Source organism: Geotrypetes seraphini, chromosome 8, assembly GCF_902459505.1.
Source record: "Geotrypetes seraphini chromosome 8, aGeoSer1.1, whole genome shotgun sequence".
Taxonomy (NCBI): Eukaryota; Metazoa; Chordata; class Amphibia; order Gymnophiona; family Dermophiidae; genus Geotrypetes; species Geotrypetes seraphini.
The window spans coordinates 156,248,721-156,265,902 of record NC_047091.1 but is presented as its reverse complement, the minus strand read 5'-3'; the positions used below and the strand labels follow the sequence as shown (position 1 = coordinate 156,265,902).

The 17,182-nt window shown below is 42.9% G+C and overlaps 1 protein-coding gene across 3 annotated transcripts in view; it reads left to right on the top strand.

The window, feature by feature from the left end:
* CFAP251 (cilia and flagella associated protein 251) overlaps positions 1-9,033 on the top strand; it is a 171,579-nt gene extending 162,546 nt beyond the window's left edge. For all 3 annotated transcript variants that reach the window (XM_033957400.1, XM_033957401.1, XM_033957402.1), the window contains one exon: positions 6,540-9,033. In XM_033957400.1, the coding sequence (XP_033813291.1) occupies positions 6,540-6,700 (161 nt within the window). In that variant the 3' untranslated portion in view covers positions 6,701-9,033. The remainder of the gene's footprint in view (positions 1-6,539) is intronic.
* Positions 9,034-17,182: the final 8,149 nt, after the last annotated feature.

Genomic DNA, 17,182 nt, shown 5'->3' with positions numbered 1-17,182 from the left:
TTTGTGTTTTTTAAAATTTTATTGTTGGTAGATCATTTTGACTTAGTCATTTTAAAAGTAGCTCGCAAGCCAAAAAAGTGTGGGCACCCCTGTTCTAGACAGTAGGGTTATTTCTTTATAGCCGTATGCTGCTGCAGAAGGAATCCATTCCAGATTTTTCACTATGCCTCTGTTGTATGTCACTGGGTTCTCTAGCTCCACCTTCAGTACATGTACCTGCAGCAATGTTTGTTCTGCTCTTCCCATTTTATTATTTTTAATTCAAATCAATTTTGTCCGCTTTTGAGGTAATTTAGTGCATGGAGCATTTTTGAAGCTGTGCCTGCTTGAGAATTCAGAGACTTCGGTCTGTAGCTGACAGGCCGATCCCTCTGGGTACCTGTTAGCCAGCCTGTATAGTTTCTCTGGAGCTCAGGGCTTTCCCTGAGGTGGTTTCACCTCCTGCTAATCAGGGGTCAAGCGCAGGCTATTAGGCACCCTTAGAAGGCTCAGCGGGGACTCACAGGGTACTGGTTGCATTGTCGCACCTCCACCTGTCCCGGTGCACATCCGTTGGTCCGCAGGGGGGGAGGTATAGTCAGACATAACATTCTGACTGGCAGCCCAAAAATCAGCTTTGCAGAACCATTCCCAGGATTGTGACAGTGATATTTCTCATCCAGCTATTGTGAGAGAACTCTAAGCAGGCTACAGCACTGATCCTGTCTGGTTACAATGCGTACATAGCTAAGAGCCTGTGAGAGACATCGGGGGAGGTTGGAAAAGTGGAGTTTTGAAGGTTTTTAGATGTTCCCCTGTGTTGCCTCTCCTGAAAAATCCTAAAATAGCCGTTTTGACTGTTTGGGAAATGTGAAAAATATTGTGATTTGGGGGCAAGTTTTTTTACGGTGGCCAGCTTGGATTTTTGTGATCTTTTTTTTTTTCTAAAGTTTCCTGCTTCATAAAAACTGCAAATATTGCCTGGAAAATTGCTGGGATGGGGTCCTTAGGATCTCAGCAGGGTGGCCGTCCTTGTTTTCGGGGCTCAGCATGGCTCGTACTTCCATTCTCCAGGCTGCGGGCCCTCTGCAGCCAAGTAAATGCAAATGCAAGACATCTAAAAGTGACTTTCCGCCCCAGGAGCTGGACACTTTTTTGAAATTTATAAAATTTTTGTGGTCAGAGTTTCAGACTCAGTCTCAATCCACTTCCGCGGCTTCTCTTAGTGTTGTGGTTCCTCTAGTCACAGCCTTGTCTCAGCCTGCTGCAGCTTTTGCACTACTTGATCCTGATCTGGGGGACCTGGATGTTTATTTTCCTTACTGATCCTTTGTTTGTAGGTACAGCGCTTCCGGAGCAGGAGATAAGGGGCTGTGTGCAGGATCTGTGGATTCTTCTGCGGTCTTAGATCCTGTGGATGATTCTACTCATTTCTGAGTCATTGCAGGAATTGAATTTTGTCACTCATCTGCAGGGCCGGATTTTCCTATAGGCTAACTAGGCTTCAGCCTAGGGCCTCAAGATCAAGAGGGGCCTACATTCAAATTGTTAACAAAATTAAAATTACACTATTCTAAAAACAGTGAACACTAAAACACTGAACCGAAAATAAGGAGAAATTCTACGCTTCGGGATCGGAACCGGCTCCGGCCGCAACGGGGCGGTAACTTGGCTTCTCCTTTCTTTTTCTACCCTGGGAGGAGGATCGGGGAGGGAAAGACGTCAGTCCGGACACAGCTGGGCAAAGCCCAGCCCCGCGGGGAGAGAGGCAAAACGTGGATCCGTCAGGACAGGGCGGCCCAGACTAGCATCGGGGGGGGGGGGTTCAGTGGAAGGGGGATGGGAGGCAGGCAGGCTGGCATCGGAGGGGGGGGGGTGGAGGGGTTTAATGGAAGGCAGGCAGGCAGGATGGCATGGGGGGGTGTTCAATGGAAGGGGGATGGGAGGCAGGCGGGCATCAGAGGGGGGATGAGGTGAGGAAGGACGCACTGGGGGCACTATGGACATAGGAAGGGGCAATGTTGTGTGTTATGTTTGATTAGTTATTGTTACAAGTACTATATATGGTGCTGAGAATAAATGTCCAAATAAGTGTTCTTGACTTTTTTTTATTTATTATCCATGTCACATTTTTTATAAAGGTTAGTACCAATAACATGTTTCATTTAACATATTGATATATATCACAGTAATGATGTATTTTATTATCTACAAATCCTTATATATAATACAAGCTGAATATCTTCAAATATATAGCCACACCAAATTGATATTCAAATAGTTATACTGTCGGAAATCAAGTATAATACACTTTTTACTTTATGTAACTGGTAAAAGACCTCAGTGTTTCTCAAAACTGAGAAACTAACTATGCCAGTAAAAATACTGTCATAGAGAAATACATCCTTGGTCTTATATTCTACCGTTTATTTTTCTGATTTTACTATACTTTTTACCTATTTATTATCATTTTTTTAAAGATTTTATAGATTTCATAGAAAAGTGAGCACTTATCTTGTTTCTTTCCAACAGTGCAAAACCACCGCAGTAGTCATTCAAAAGTTCTAGTGCGGTAATAGTACATTAATCGTGAATAATTCCGCTTCAAACTGATTCACATAGAAATCCCAACAGGCCCTGTTTCGCCCTATGGCTGCATCAGGGGATTATCTAAAAAAAGGACAAAAAATATCCATTGGTTTACAGAAATATTTCATGCAAACCTAAAATGTAAGCATTACTTACTTTCAATTGCGAGCCACTGCTTCAATGATTTTCTCTCAGCGAAATGGCGGTTCGGCGTATTACTGGGGTTATAAAGGGAAACACCGGATAGCACCACACCAATCAATAACAAAGAAATACGGAGACATAACCAATCGGTATGACTTCCGGGTTTCTTTCAAAAAAACGCGCGCCACTCAATCCTGGCATTCAGACCATATGGAATGTATGTTTTCAATCTAAATATCCATTTTTGTTCTCTTTGTCGGAGGTACGCTTTAAAATCACCCCCTTTATTTGAAGGATATAGCTTTTCTATAATCCAGCAGCGCATCTCAGAAAATTTATGATTGGTGTCTAAGCAGTGCTGCACCATCGGTGCCTCGATTTTACCACGGGTCAGACAAGACCTGTGTTCAATAATTCTAGTTTTAATTTGTCTAGAAGTCTGCCCTATGTAGAGTAAATTACAGGGACAACTAATGGCATAGATAACCCCACTACTGTCACAGGACGTCAGTGGCTCGCAATTGAAAGTAAGTAATGCTTACATTTTAGGTTTGCATGAAATATTTCTGTAAACCAATGGATATTTTTTGTCCTTTTTTTAGATAATCCCCTGATGCAGCCGTAGGGCGAAACAGGGCCTGTTGGGATTTCTATGTGAATCAGTTTGAAGCGGAATTATTCACGATTAATGTACTATTACCGCACTAGAACTTTTGAATGACTACTGCGGTGGCTTTGCTCTGTTGGAAAGAAACAAGATAAGTGCTCACTTTTCTATGAAATCTATAAAATCTTTAAAAAAATGATAATAAATAGGTAAAAAGTATAGTAAAATCAGAAAAATAAACGGTAGAATATAAGACCAAGGATGTATTTCTCTATGACAGTATTTTTACTGGCATAGTTAGTTTCTCAGTTTTGAGAAACACTGAGGTCTTTTACCGGTTACATAAAGTAAAAAGTGTATTATACTTGATTTCCGACAGTATAACTATTTGAATATCAATTTGGTGTGGCTATGTATTTTATTATCTCTCATGTAATTTACAAACTTAAAAATGGGAGGTGAAAGGGCCTCATAAGTGGAATAGCCTAGGGCCTCTTTTCATCTAAATCCGGCCCTGCTCAGCTGGCTCTGCTCTGTCCATTTCTTCCTCCTTGCTATGTGGTGTGCACTCACAGTCAGCTACCTTTCCATGGCACCCTGATATGAGTGTTCTGGACTCATAACAGTTTGACTCTCTGGAGGGTTCTCTGAAAATTGCTAGAGCTATGTCCTGCTTGTATCCTGTGGCACAGGAGTGTCACCAGCTTTTGGATCAGCCCAGGGTGGATTTTTGGTGGAGCAGGTGACTAAGCGCACCTCTCTACCCAGTGAGGGTGGTGCTGTGTTAAAGGACATGCAGGACCGCTGGGTGGTCCTCAGGAAACTTTTTGATGCAGTTACTTTATCAAGGCTGCTTCAGCAATGTTGTTTGTGGCTCGCGTCTGTGTTTCTCGACTGCGTGCCCTGGAGAGTGAGGCAGTGGATCCCCTCCTTAACTTCTGATGACTGGGACAGATTATATGGCAGATGCATTGTATGATCTCATGAAAGTTTCCTCTCTGCCTGCCGAATGGTCTGGGTCTGCCAATGTGCTGGTGATTCCACTTCCAAGGCTACTTTAGCTTGGCTGCCTTTTAAGGGGTAGTTATTGTTTAGCAAAGGTCTGGATGACCTTATGGATTCAGTAATGGATCCTAAGACTCTTCCTGATAGTAGACCCAGACCCTCCAGGGGTTCTGGATGCTCTAATTTTCATGTCTCACGGCGTTCCAAACTGTATGCAATTGCTACATTGCAGAGATTTTCCCAGGGTTCTAAACGACGATACACTGGTTACAGGCGTTCCCAGCCTTCCACCTCCCATTCCACACCCTCTGCCAGAAAGGCTTAAGGATGCCAGGCCAACAGATGCCCATCTGAAAATAGGGGGTTGGCTCTTCCTACCTGGATGTGCATTATATTCAACCAGTGCTTGACCTCTGACAGATTGGTTCATAGAATCTCCTTCAGGTTGCTCGGACAAAGCGCTCAGGGTTCAGAACACCGTTCAGCGCTTGCTGGATATTCAAGCTATAGAGTCTGTACCGCCCGACCTCTCAGGCTCAAGCAGATACTCCAATTACTTTATTGTGCCAAAGAAAGGCTCAGAAGATTGGAGGCCTATTCTGGATCTTCAGATTCCTCTCAAGATTCCTCAATTCTGAATGGAGACCGTGAGCTCGGTTATTGCAGCAGTAGCTCCAGCAAAGTTTCTTACCTCTCTGGATCTCACAGAGATGTACTTGCACATTCCAGTTCTCGGTACTGCCCTTTGGGCTAGCGACAGCGCCCCGGACCTTTACCAAGACAATGGTGGTAGTGGTGGTTTACCTGCGGAAGATGGATCTTCAGGTTCACCCTTATTTGGATGACTGACTGATCAGAGCTCCCTCATTAGCCAAGGGTGCTCCAGGTGCTGGAAGACCTGGGGCTGGATTGTCAACTTCAGGAAGAGGCATCTGACACCCACACAATCGCTGGAATACCTGGGAGTTCTTTTTGACATGGCAGCGTGCCACGTCTATCTACCAGAAGCCCGTAGGCATAAACTGTGTGCCCAGATTTCTTCCCTTCTGGAGCGGCTGGCTCCTTTGGCATGGGATTATCTTCAGGTTCTGGGATCCATGATTGCCACACTGGATGTGGTAACTTGGGCGAGGACGCACATGCGTCCTCTTCAGCATGCTTTGCTCTCTTGCTGGGCTCCGTACAGGAATGTCTTACAGACCCGTCTACCTTGGGCTATGGAAGCCCAAACAAGTATAGACTGGTGGTTTCTCCCGCAATTGCTACGCAGGGGTGTACTGCTACACATTGCCTCCTGGATCCCGATGATGACAGTTGCCAGCCTTTGGGGCTTGGGAGCACATTGCATTGTCCTGTTCAGGGGTATTGGACGCTCTCTCAGCAAGTGGTCAATCAACTGGATGGAGCTCAGAGCCATTCGACTAGCTCTGACGAGATTTCGGAAGACAATGACTGGAGCCCACCCTATTGTTTGGGACACTGCTTTTGTACATCCCTACTATCTAGAATGTCTTACCTATGCACTGGAAAAAGAGATTATTACTTTCCCCAGTAAGCTCTTTTCCAGTAGATAGGTGAGACATTCTAGACTCCCGCCCTGTCCTTCCTGCGCCTGCTTACAATTTTCAGTCTGTTTAAGCTTCTCTCAAATTGATTCTTGAATGCGTGTCAGCCCTTGAAGGCTGGGAAGAATTTGTATATGTTTTCAATTTATTGGGGAGTAGTTTCTGAGCTCCTTTGAAGCCTGTGTTGGCAGTTAACAGTACTGTTTAGATACTTTTGAGCAGAAAAATTTGTTTAAGCCTGTTGCTATAGGTGCCGTTGCTATAGGTGCCTCTACTTCACAGTTCTCCTCTACCAAAGCCACCTATGTCCACTGAGCAGGTATGAATTGGTCCCTGTATTTTTACTATACAAAATTCTGATTAACAATAATGCACATGCTCTTGGCATCTGTAATGGCTATTAGTTGTTTAAAAGTGCTCATATGGCAGTGACTGGACAAAGGTTTACCTACAGCCAGAATTACTTTCAGTGCCCTTTTCTTTTGGGCTTGTATGCTCACAGACTGACTCCTCAAAAGGGTGATTTGGTGCCCTGGGTGGTCATCTGTTTGCACATCCCTTGCTAACATTACAACTGTTCATCATAATATCGAACTAGCTCTTTATAATGTCATATCCAAATAATTAATTGCTTTACTGTTTTTTACCAGGTGCATCAGCTTTCCTGGAGAAAGAAATTCCTAAAGAAATCACAGCAGATATATTTGTTACTGAAATCCTTGATTTGCCTATTCCTGTATCAAAAGCAGATACTACTGAAGAACAGATGGCAAAACCAGTGTCTAGAGTTATATCTGTGAAAAAGAGCTAAAATGCTCCCATAAAGATGTTTCTTTCTGCACTTAACTTTTTTCTAAAATAGTCAACTGGATTTTTACAGCATGTATCTCAGTCAGCGATTTGAATGGAGGTAGTAAATGAGCAATGAATGTTATCACTCTGTTCACAAAGCATGAAATAGCACATTAACTCCCCCCCCTTTATAAAACCATAGCGCAGTTTTTAGCACCTCTGAAACTCATAGGAATTCTAAGAGCGTCGGAGCTGTTACCACCATGGCCGATGCTACGGTTTTGTAAAAGGGGGGATAAAAGTTAGCAACTTAAGAAGTTCCATAAAACCCAAACATATGTGCTACAAATAGTTCACTATTTTATTTTTTTTATATTATTTTTGTTTTTATTGTCTCCATTTTAAAGAACAAATGTCAATTAAAAAAAGAAAGAAAATGGAGACATATTGGGTGAATCTTTTCAAAAACGTGGTTAATAAATCCCAATAAATAAATATTATAGAAATAGAACTGCACCAGCGTGCTTGCTGGGTGCACTTCATCTTTTTAATGGTACTGGGAAAGCAAAGAAAAAATATTGGATTATTTTTAAAGAATATGAGTTACTGTGTAATAGCTTTGTAAAAACATGTCCCAAATCAGTAGTTTATTCAGTGATTTATTAATATCTGATCATAAATATACCCCCTTTTTACACAGCTGCGCACAAAAATCCCAAAGCACTTTAAATCTCTATAGGTTTCAGGAAGTTACCACAGTGGCAGCTGCTAACGCAGCTTTGTATAAGGGGGCGGGGGGGGGGGAGGATGGTCTTTTAAGGTTTGTTGATTGAATGCTTTCCAAGTGTTGATATGCCTATGTCTGTGTTTCTTGTTTATCTTTTATTAGACTGTAAGCTTCAAGAAGCAGGGACTGTCCGTTGTGTACATTTTATAAGTATGACCAAAAGATAAATATGAACTGAGGGAATGATTTTTTAAATCAGCTCCTCAATAGTCTATTGGAAAATGTCAGTAATCTCCAACAATAAAAGAAAACCACAGACTGTATAACTTGTTGCCGAACTGTATAAGCAATATTTCATAAATACACATATTTCATAAAAAATATTAAGCGTGTTCATAGATTGAAATGGTATACATAAAGACCATGCTGTTACAGAACTGTGTTGGTCATCTTCAAATCTAATCTTGGCGCACATTTACAATACATGCCAATACACTTGCCCCGACGTGGCTCGAGTTTCGCTACAGCTGCTTCAGGAAGCCAACAAGCCTAAAATTCCAACTTCAGAAAGTCATTCCTGTAAACCAAAGTGTGTCAAAAGCAAAAATACTGAAAATATAAAGTAATAGTACAGTCTGTAAGAACAAATTTAATGGATGACATGGAGAGTACCTGTGTGAAATTTACACGTATTTTCAAGCATGTGAAAAGACACCTTGCCAAATGCCACACCTTAAACTTTAAAAGGTGTGTGTGGTGACATCTCAAGATCAATATTGGAGAAAAAAATGGATGACACCACCCACCCGCACGAGAATTGTAAAGCCTAGGAAATATGAAATAAAAAGGTACTGAACCATTAAAAAACATGCTCACAATACATCCTCAAAACCAAAAAATACTGCACAAAAAATAATATATGTAGTCTCAAAGTTCATAGTCAACCCCCCCTACTGTACAAAACTATGTAGCTGAAAAAATGAATATACTGCATTACAAAAATGACCACCACTTCATCTCCTGGTTAAGCCCATTCAGGTGAACAGTATTTAAACGATGAATCCATCGTTGCTTCTTACGTCATAGCAATTGAGACAAATGTCCACTGTGGGGTAGGGTGGGGGCTTCAAGCACAACGAACTTTAGGTCAGAGTATGAGCTAATCCATATCATTATGGATCATGCTTAAATGTTCTTGAATTCTGACCCTGATGGGTCTGGAAATGTGACTAACGTAGAGCTTGTCGCAAGGACACATGATCAAATACACAACTGACTTAGAAGAACAGTCTATACATGCATGCAGTTTTTTCTTTATCTGATGTTTGTGCAAATGGTGTTTGTGCAAATAGAGCAATGACCACATACACTGTGGCCTCGTTGTACATATTATGACCTTTTCCAGAATATTACATTACATTAGTGATTTTTATTCCGCCATTACATTGCAGTTCAAGGCGGATTATAGAAGAGGATTTCTGGACATGTCCAGAGGTGTTAGAGTAGAGCGGGTTGCTTCAGAGGACTGAAATGTTTCATACAATGTTAGTTACCTGGGCAGATACCTTGCTTTCCAGGCAGGCCAATGGAACGGTTGGCTTGGTAACATCATTAAGCACTCCTCATCCTATCTTAGCTTTAGAAAACTAGTTAAAACAAACCTGTTCAACCGATTTGTAACCAAGAACTCTTAATGCCTTATCCCTGTACTCTACTTACATGTACTCGACGTCTCTACACTGTGTCTATTACTCTGACTTTCTCCCTCTCTACTTGTGTCCTCCCTCTCTACATGTATTCGACGACTTCATTGTAATTATTTTTGCTGATTGTCCAGCTCTTCTTGTTGTAAACCGCCTCGTAACTACTATGGCTTTGGCAGTATATAAGAATAAAATTATTATTAGTCTTCATGGATTTCTTGAATAGCAGGGTTTTTATTTCTTTTCTGAAAGTTTTGTAGTCTGGGGGTCATGATTAGTAGATTGGAGAATTGGTGGTCTAGTGGCTAGAAGGCCATCGTACAGTTTTTTTCCCGTTTGATGTCTCTGATTGGAGGGTATGTGAATGGTGTCTGGGTTCTCCTGTGTCTGGTTGTGGTAGTTTGGATTAGGTGGTTGTTCAAGTAGGCTGGGCTGTCACCATTTATGGATTTAAATAATAGACAGTAGACTTGAAATAGTATTCTTGCTTGAATTGGGATCCAGTGTAAGTCGAGGTATGCCTCGGTGATGTCGTGTTTTCTTAGTGAATAGATTAGTCTCAGGGCTGTGATTTGTACTGTTTGTAGTTGTTTTATCATTGTTGCGGGGCAGGGGAGATATAGGATGTTGCAGTAGTCAAAGAGACCTAGCTGGACCATGAGCTGGAATTGTTTTGTGTCGAAGAATTTTTGAACTTGCTTTAGGTTTCTCATGACCGCAAATGATTTCTGTATTGTTTTGTTGATTGTGGTTGCATGGTGCAGCATCTGTCTATCGTCATTCCCAGAAGTTTTAGAGTGGGTTGAATGGGGTATGTGATTGAGTTTATTACTAGGTTTGTTATGGTTGAGTTAAATATTCCTTCAAATTAAGCTCGTGAAAATGCAAAACCTTGATGGATGCTGAAAACAGTATATTGTTTGATGATATCTTTAATAGCAAAAGTTTTCATAGAATATGGCAAAATTCAAGTCAGTCCCAGGTGTGCATCCTCAGTTTAGACTTTAACAAAAGCTATCTTGAAGCATACAGTGCTCGTTTGTAAGCATGCTTAACAATCTCCATGGGAGATCCTCGAGTTACAAAATATATTGAGGTTGTGTAAACTAAAAATTGACCCTTAAGTAAATTGTCCCGAAGATGTTTTGGATGAAAATTGTTATAAGTAAAAAAAAAATTGTGATTCTTTACTTTTTGGAACAGCATGATAGTAAATGCTGGTCCTTCCAAAGTAATAAAAATATCCAAAATGACAAATGGAAAAATAAAACTAGTTGTAGAAGTGAATTATAAATGCTGGTTAAGGGAGTTCAACTACTAAAAAAAAACCTCATGAAAAGTTGATTGGAGGCCATCCAAATCAAAAAATGTCATCAACATAGCGTTTCCACAGTAAATGTGTAAAAAAACCCAAACCTGATGGATATAAGAAAACTTCTTCTAACTGAAATAGGTACAAGTAAGCTACCAAGGGTGCCATGGTGGCCCCTATGGTGGTACCTTGAACTTGAAGAAAAAAAATCACTTGTTGAACTTAAAACAGTTCTTACCAAAAATTCACTTGCTGATCTTCAAAACCCTTCCCTAACAAAATGTGATCAAATAACTCCAATTACTTCATCTTGTGGAATGTTTCTGTGCAGTGCTATTATAGCTAAGGTGGCTAGCAAAGCTCCCTTAGATATGTTATTAAACTCTTATAAAGTAAGAATCATAGATGTATCTTTCACATACAATTTACTCTTCTATACTTGATTTTAGAAAAAAGTCCAAAGTCAGATAGAGGCTCCAGCAAAGAACCTATTCCAGAAACTATAGGATGACCTGGAGGGTTTGTAAGTAACTTATGTATCTTGGGAACAAAGTATATCACTGGAATGAATTTAATATAAGAAATCAGATTCATGATCACTGATAATTCTGTCTTCTAAAGAATATGAACCTTCTTTTCAGATCTAGTCTCCTGACAGATGCCAGGACTAAATTGTCAAACACTTGAATGTGGGAATCCACTGGACCTGGTGGAATCCATTTGAAAGGTCTTCTCAAAAATGAATCATGAGCACCTTCATTTTCAGAGCTGGAATTGTCAAAATAAAAAGACAACTTACATTTCCTTATAAATTAAAAAAAAAAAAAAAAAAAAATCACTCGAAAATCAAATAGATTGAATTCTGTTGGTGACACAAACGATAAGCCTTTTCGAAGCAAAATAGCTCCTGTGTCATAAGTGATCTTAAAGATAAATTGAACACATTTATTGTGTTACTAGCTGTAAGTTCATCCATTCCCTTATTGACCGACCTGGAGCTATGATAGAGGCAGGTGCCTGAAAATTTCAGGTACCTATATCAATCTAAACCACTTCTGTATCACCCTGTACCCTCTTTGGTTTAGTGGTATCTTTTCAGTCTTCATCTGATGTATCACTAGATGTGTGTATATGTGGTCTTTTTTGCTGTCTTGGATCTCCTGGTTTTATCCAGCCACATATAGACATATCCTTTGGCATAATCATTTTCATCTATTTTCTGAATATCCCAGTCAACATCCGGCATGTTAAAATCACCTATTAGTAATACTTCCCCTTTTACAGCTATATTCTGAATGTCTACTATTAGATCTCTGTTCATTTCTTCTGTCTATGAAGGAGACCTGTATATCACACCTGTCTGTGAAGGAGACCTGTATATCACACATTTTCCATTCCTCTTTCCAGATTGACACATAATGCTTCTTCCTTACCCTGCAAATCCTGCAGTTGTGCGACTTTAATATGGTCTTTAACTTATAATGTCACTCCCCCTCCTTTTCTTCCTACTCTGTCTTTCCTGAACAGATTATAGCCCGGTATAACTATGTTGAAATCATTTTTATTAAAGCATAAACATAGCAATTAACAAAGCATAGCACAAATTTCAAATAGCATACAAAGCCAATCCCCACCCACCCAACCAACCCCCCCCCCCTCCCACCCTCCCACCCACCCCGGCAGCAGCGGTAACAAATCAAGAAAGATAAAGCAAAGGGGAAAAAAGAAGTCAATTAAGTACCCCAAAGTTGGTGTTGAACATAAGGAGTAAAAGTCAAGCTAAAAGGGTACCAGCACTGAGTGTATAAACGTCCAGCTTTAGTTGACAAGTCCATCACTTCACAACATTCCAGTAGCATTTGGTGTAACATTAATGCTCTCCATTGAGGGACAGTCGGAGGTTGTGGTGAAAGCCATTGCAACAAGATACATTTTCGTCCCAGCAATACAGTTTTCCTTAAGAATGCTGCACAACCTGGTCTAGGTGGATGAAATCGAATCTGCATCGTGAAAAGGAAGTTTGGGTGCAATCTCCAAGAGCAATGCCAAAGTCGTGCCACTAAAGACACTAGCTGTATCCAAAAGGAAGAGATCATGGGGCATGACCAAAACATATGTCCAAACGATGCCATAGAACCAGCACATTTCCGGCAACTGTGATCCTCACTTATCCCAATCACATGCGCCCTCTTGGGCGTACAGAAGGCTCTCAGCATAAATTTGTAATTTCTTTCCCTCTCAATCGAGGACACCGTCGTGGTCCTTCCCGAACGAATGCCTCTGCGAATCACATCCGCTGCAATGGGCAATTGGAGATCAGCACACCACCTCTGAGCCAAGGCAAGAAAGTCCAATTCACCCGCCCGTTTCTGTAGCCCCTTATGGAAGAATCTGAGGGACATTGACTCAGGAGCTGTGAGTGCAAGCGCTTCTTGCAATCTGTCTTGTATATCCTCCTGCAACCTCCCCGTTGTCAAGGACTGTAAATAATGTGTAAGTTGTCGATACGCAAACCAGTCCATAGATGATAGCCGAAACTGCGTTTGTAGGTCTCTGAAGGGAATCGGTGAACCATTATCTTGTACGGTCTGTGACACATATTGGAGGCCCTCACGAGACCAGCGTCTGAACACTGCAGAGTCCATGCCAGGTAAGAAATCACCATTTCCAATCAATGGAAGGCAAGGTGTATGATGAGGAGAAATCTGCAAGCCCTTACACAACAACCTCCATGCTGTACGCATCGCTGGCAAAAGTGGATGGGACTTCAGCTGAGGTAAGTCTGGTAACTGAGGAGCATGGAGAAGATAGCTAAAATGATAGGGCTGGAAGGAAAAGTGTTCAATCACAGGCATAGAAAAATCAGAAGTGTCACAGAACCAGTCATGGATGTGACGTAATTGACATGCTAGGTTAAACCGAGATACACATAGTAATCCCAGCCCCCCTTGGTCCACTGGAAGCCTCAACTTAGCCAAAGAAATCCTCGCTCTTTTACCCTGCCATAAATATTTAGAGAGATGGGAGCTATGAAGTGCAGTATGAGATGTGGTTAACATGAGAGGGAGCATTTGTAGGACATATGTCCATTGAGGCACAACCATCATGTTATAAAGAGCTATTCGGCCTGACAGGGAAATAGGGAATGTCCTCCAGCCATGCAGTGTAGTAGCAGTTCGATGAAGCAGGGGTGTTATATTTGCGGAATAGAGTCTATTCAAATTTTGGGGGATAATTACACCCAAATATGTCAACGAGGAAGTAGCCCACTGTAGTGGAAAGTCACCCGGCCAAGTGTATCTCACCTCTGGAAAAGTGGGAAGTGCTAAAGATTTTTGCTTATTCAACTCCAAGCCAGAATAAATGTGGAACTCATCCAATAGTTCTAACGCTCTTGGTAGTGAGCTGTGTGGAGTATCCAATGCAAGTAAAAGGTCATCCACAAAGGCCAGCACCCGTAGTTGCGATGCGCCCTCAGGTAAACCCACAAGTATATCATCCTTTTGTATAGTGCGCAACAATGGGTCTAAATACAGCAGAAAAAGCAAGGGGGATAGTGGGCAGCCCTGTCTTGTCCCCCTACCAATGGCAAAGGGAGAAGATCTCACTCCATTAACCAACACCGAGGCCGTCGGGCCATTGTAAAGTGCTTGTACAGAGGAGAGGAAGCTCGCGGGGATCCCGATATAGTTTAAGACCTGAAACAGGTAGTGCCAGTTAACTTTATCAAAGGCTTTTGCTGCATCCAACCCGACAAGCAGTCCAGGGCGCTGTTCTAATTGTGCACGGGAAAGAGCTAAAAGTATGCGCCGGACATTAATGGTGGAATGCCTGTTGCGAACAAATCCCACTTGTTCAGGCACTATTATGGAGGGCAGAATAAGGGCCAATCTATCAGCTAGGACTCTAGCTAGTATCTTAACATCAACATTCAGTAGAGATATTGGTCGATAGGATTCTATGTCGTCTGGGGGTTTAGATGGTTTTGGAATCAAAGTAATCAGGGCGTCATTACTATGACAGGGAAAAAACCCCTGTTCCTGTATAGCTATGTAATAATCCAAAAGAGAGTTACCTATACAGGGGGATAAGATCTTATAAAACTCGGGGGAGTAGCCATCCGGGCCCGGTGCTGTACAAGATCGCAGCTTTTGGATTGCCAAGGTCACCTCCTGTACATGTAACGGCCTGTCTAATCTGGATGTCTGGGCCACTGTCAGTCGAGGCAATCCCGCATCCGCCAAATAGTCCTGTACGTCGGGACCCGTGTACAAACCAGGGGATGCATAAAATGCCTCAAAATATTTCTGAAAACCCGCCGCGATATCCACTGACGAAGTCAAGAACCTCCCCGAGCTCTCCTTTATCATGGGTATGTATCTGGACCCCTTCCAACTTTTTGTTATAGCCGCTAGCAATTTACCCGCCTTGTTACCATATTTATGAAATTGAAATTTACGGTAAAACAAAAGTTTCTTGGTGCGTTCGTGGATGAGGGAGTTAAGCTCTACCAACGCCGCCCTGTACGCCTCGGTATTAGCCTCAGATGGATCGCGCAACAAGTCCTGTTTCAACAGTGTCACTTGTCGTTCCAGGTATATTATGCGGTGTGCTATTCTACGGGTTCTAGTAGTGACATAAGCAATAATATCCCCGCGTAATACCGCTTTGGCCGCATCCCAAAATAAAGTTGGGTGGTCAACATGTTGGGCATTGTGTGTACAATAAGCCTCCCATTTTTCTTGTAAGAATTCCTGAAAATGAACATCTTTGTGTAAATAAGAGGGAAATCTCCATCCAGTTCCCGGACCCTGTTGACCTCCCAGTGCCACGTCAATCCAGATCATATTGTGATCCGATATCTCTAAAGGGCCTATCGTGGCCTCCGCGACCCTAGGAAACAAAGTCTCAGAGAGTAAAATGTAATCTAGTCTAGAAAAAGAACCGTGTGCTCTAGACTGGTGCGTATAATCCCGTTCAGTTGGATGTAATAGTCTCCAGGAGTCCACCAACCCCAAGGCTCTACACAAATAAGGAATGCCCTTTGTTTGTTGTACTCTGGTCATACACGTCGACCCAGAGCGGTCCATAGTGGGATTATGTACCTGATTTAGGTCACCCACCAAAATTAGGGGGCAGCCCAGATCCTGCACACAAATATTCACCAGATTCTGAAAAAATGCATGTTGATAGCTATTTGGACCATATCCCACCAATAGTCGGAACGTCCCACCAGGTCCCTCCACCCGCACCAATAGATACCTACCCTGAGGGTCACGTCGCAATACCCGCACTGTACCTAAGAAGCCCTTGCGAATCAATATGGCCACCCCAGCTCTCCTCCCAGGTGCAGAAGCAAAGTGTAAATCTCCGACCCATCCTCTCTGAAGTTTCCGGTGTTCACTATCAGTAAGCCTAGTCTCCTGTAAGCAAGCTATATCTGCAGAGTGATGTTTCAATTGAGAAAGTATTTTAGTGCGTTTTACGGGAGACGTTATTCCTGAAACATTCCAGGAAAGAATACGTAAATTACGATCACCCGTAAGGATCCCTATCCCTTCTATCAATAACACCACTTCTAGTAGTATTAAGAGTCCCGGGACGCCCAGCCTCGCCCCGAGACCACACAATCCACTCCCAAGCAGACCACCCTCTCCGCTGGAAACCATGCAATAAAACAGAAAAAGCAGTAAACATACAAACATCCCCAAACCATACCGCTGCTGCCCCCAAGAAATCCCCAACCCCCTCTTCCCCGTTAACTAATCCCAAAACCCCCATCTGGAGGAACTAGAGTCACAGAAATGATCACCCCCCAGGGCCTCCCTGACCTTCAAGTATCTGTCTATCTAACATAATATATGAAGAACATTGTCCCTGCAAACAGCAATGAACACAAAAGTCTTATGCAGACACCAACCCCACCCAGCCTGTGTCCAAACCCAGGTTAATCCGCTCCCGGCTTCTTGGCGCCCGGTTGCTGCATGTAGACATCCGCCTCCTCTGGGGTCTGAAAAGTTTTCCAGACTCCATTGCAGTGAATCCTCAATGTAGCTGGGTAGTTGAATTGAAAACGCTGTTTCAAATCCGCCAGGCGTGCACATAAAGGGTAGTAAGGTCGTCGCCGCTCCTGCAAAGCTATCGAGAAATCCTGGCTCAGTCGGACTGGCTGACCATCATAGTTCAGGTCATCCTTCTTGGCTCTATACTGGCGCAGCAACTCAATTTTGTGTTGGAAATTTAACAATTTCAATATCACAACACGCGGGCGCATGTCTAGGCCAGGTCGGGGGCCCAGCCGATGCGCCCGTTCTATGCGTAAGGGCCCCAGTGACGGTCTCAAAGTGAACTCGTCCCGCAGCCAGGTCTCCAGTAATTCGGGTAAGGCTCTCTCCGGTAACGTCTCCGGAATGCCCATCAGACGCAGGTTAGAGCGACGAGATCTGTTCTCAAGATCATCAATCTTATCATTCTGAGCCCTAACCTGCGCCTGCAGCGTGCTAATATCTGTGTCCCGCGCCGTCGAGGAGTCTTCCAGGTCAGACACTCTACCCTCCAGCTCCGCGGTACGAGCCGCCGCCATAGCCAGCAAAGTCTCAATATTAGCAATTTGGGAGGTGAGTGTCTCCATTTGGGGCCCCAATACCTGTGAGAGCGCTGTTTTAATATCGCTCAAAGCCGACTCAGTCAGGCTGGAGACCGCCGCCGCGGGACTCGCCGCCATCTTGGGCTCCACCGGTCTTGCACGTGGTCCGGTTT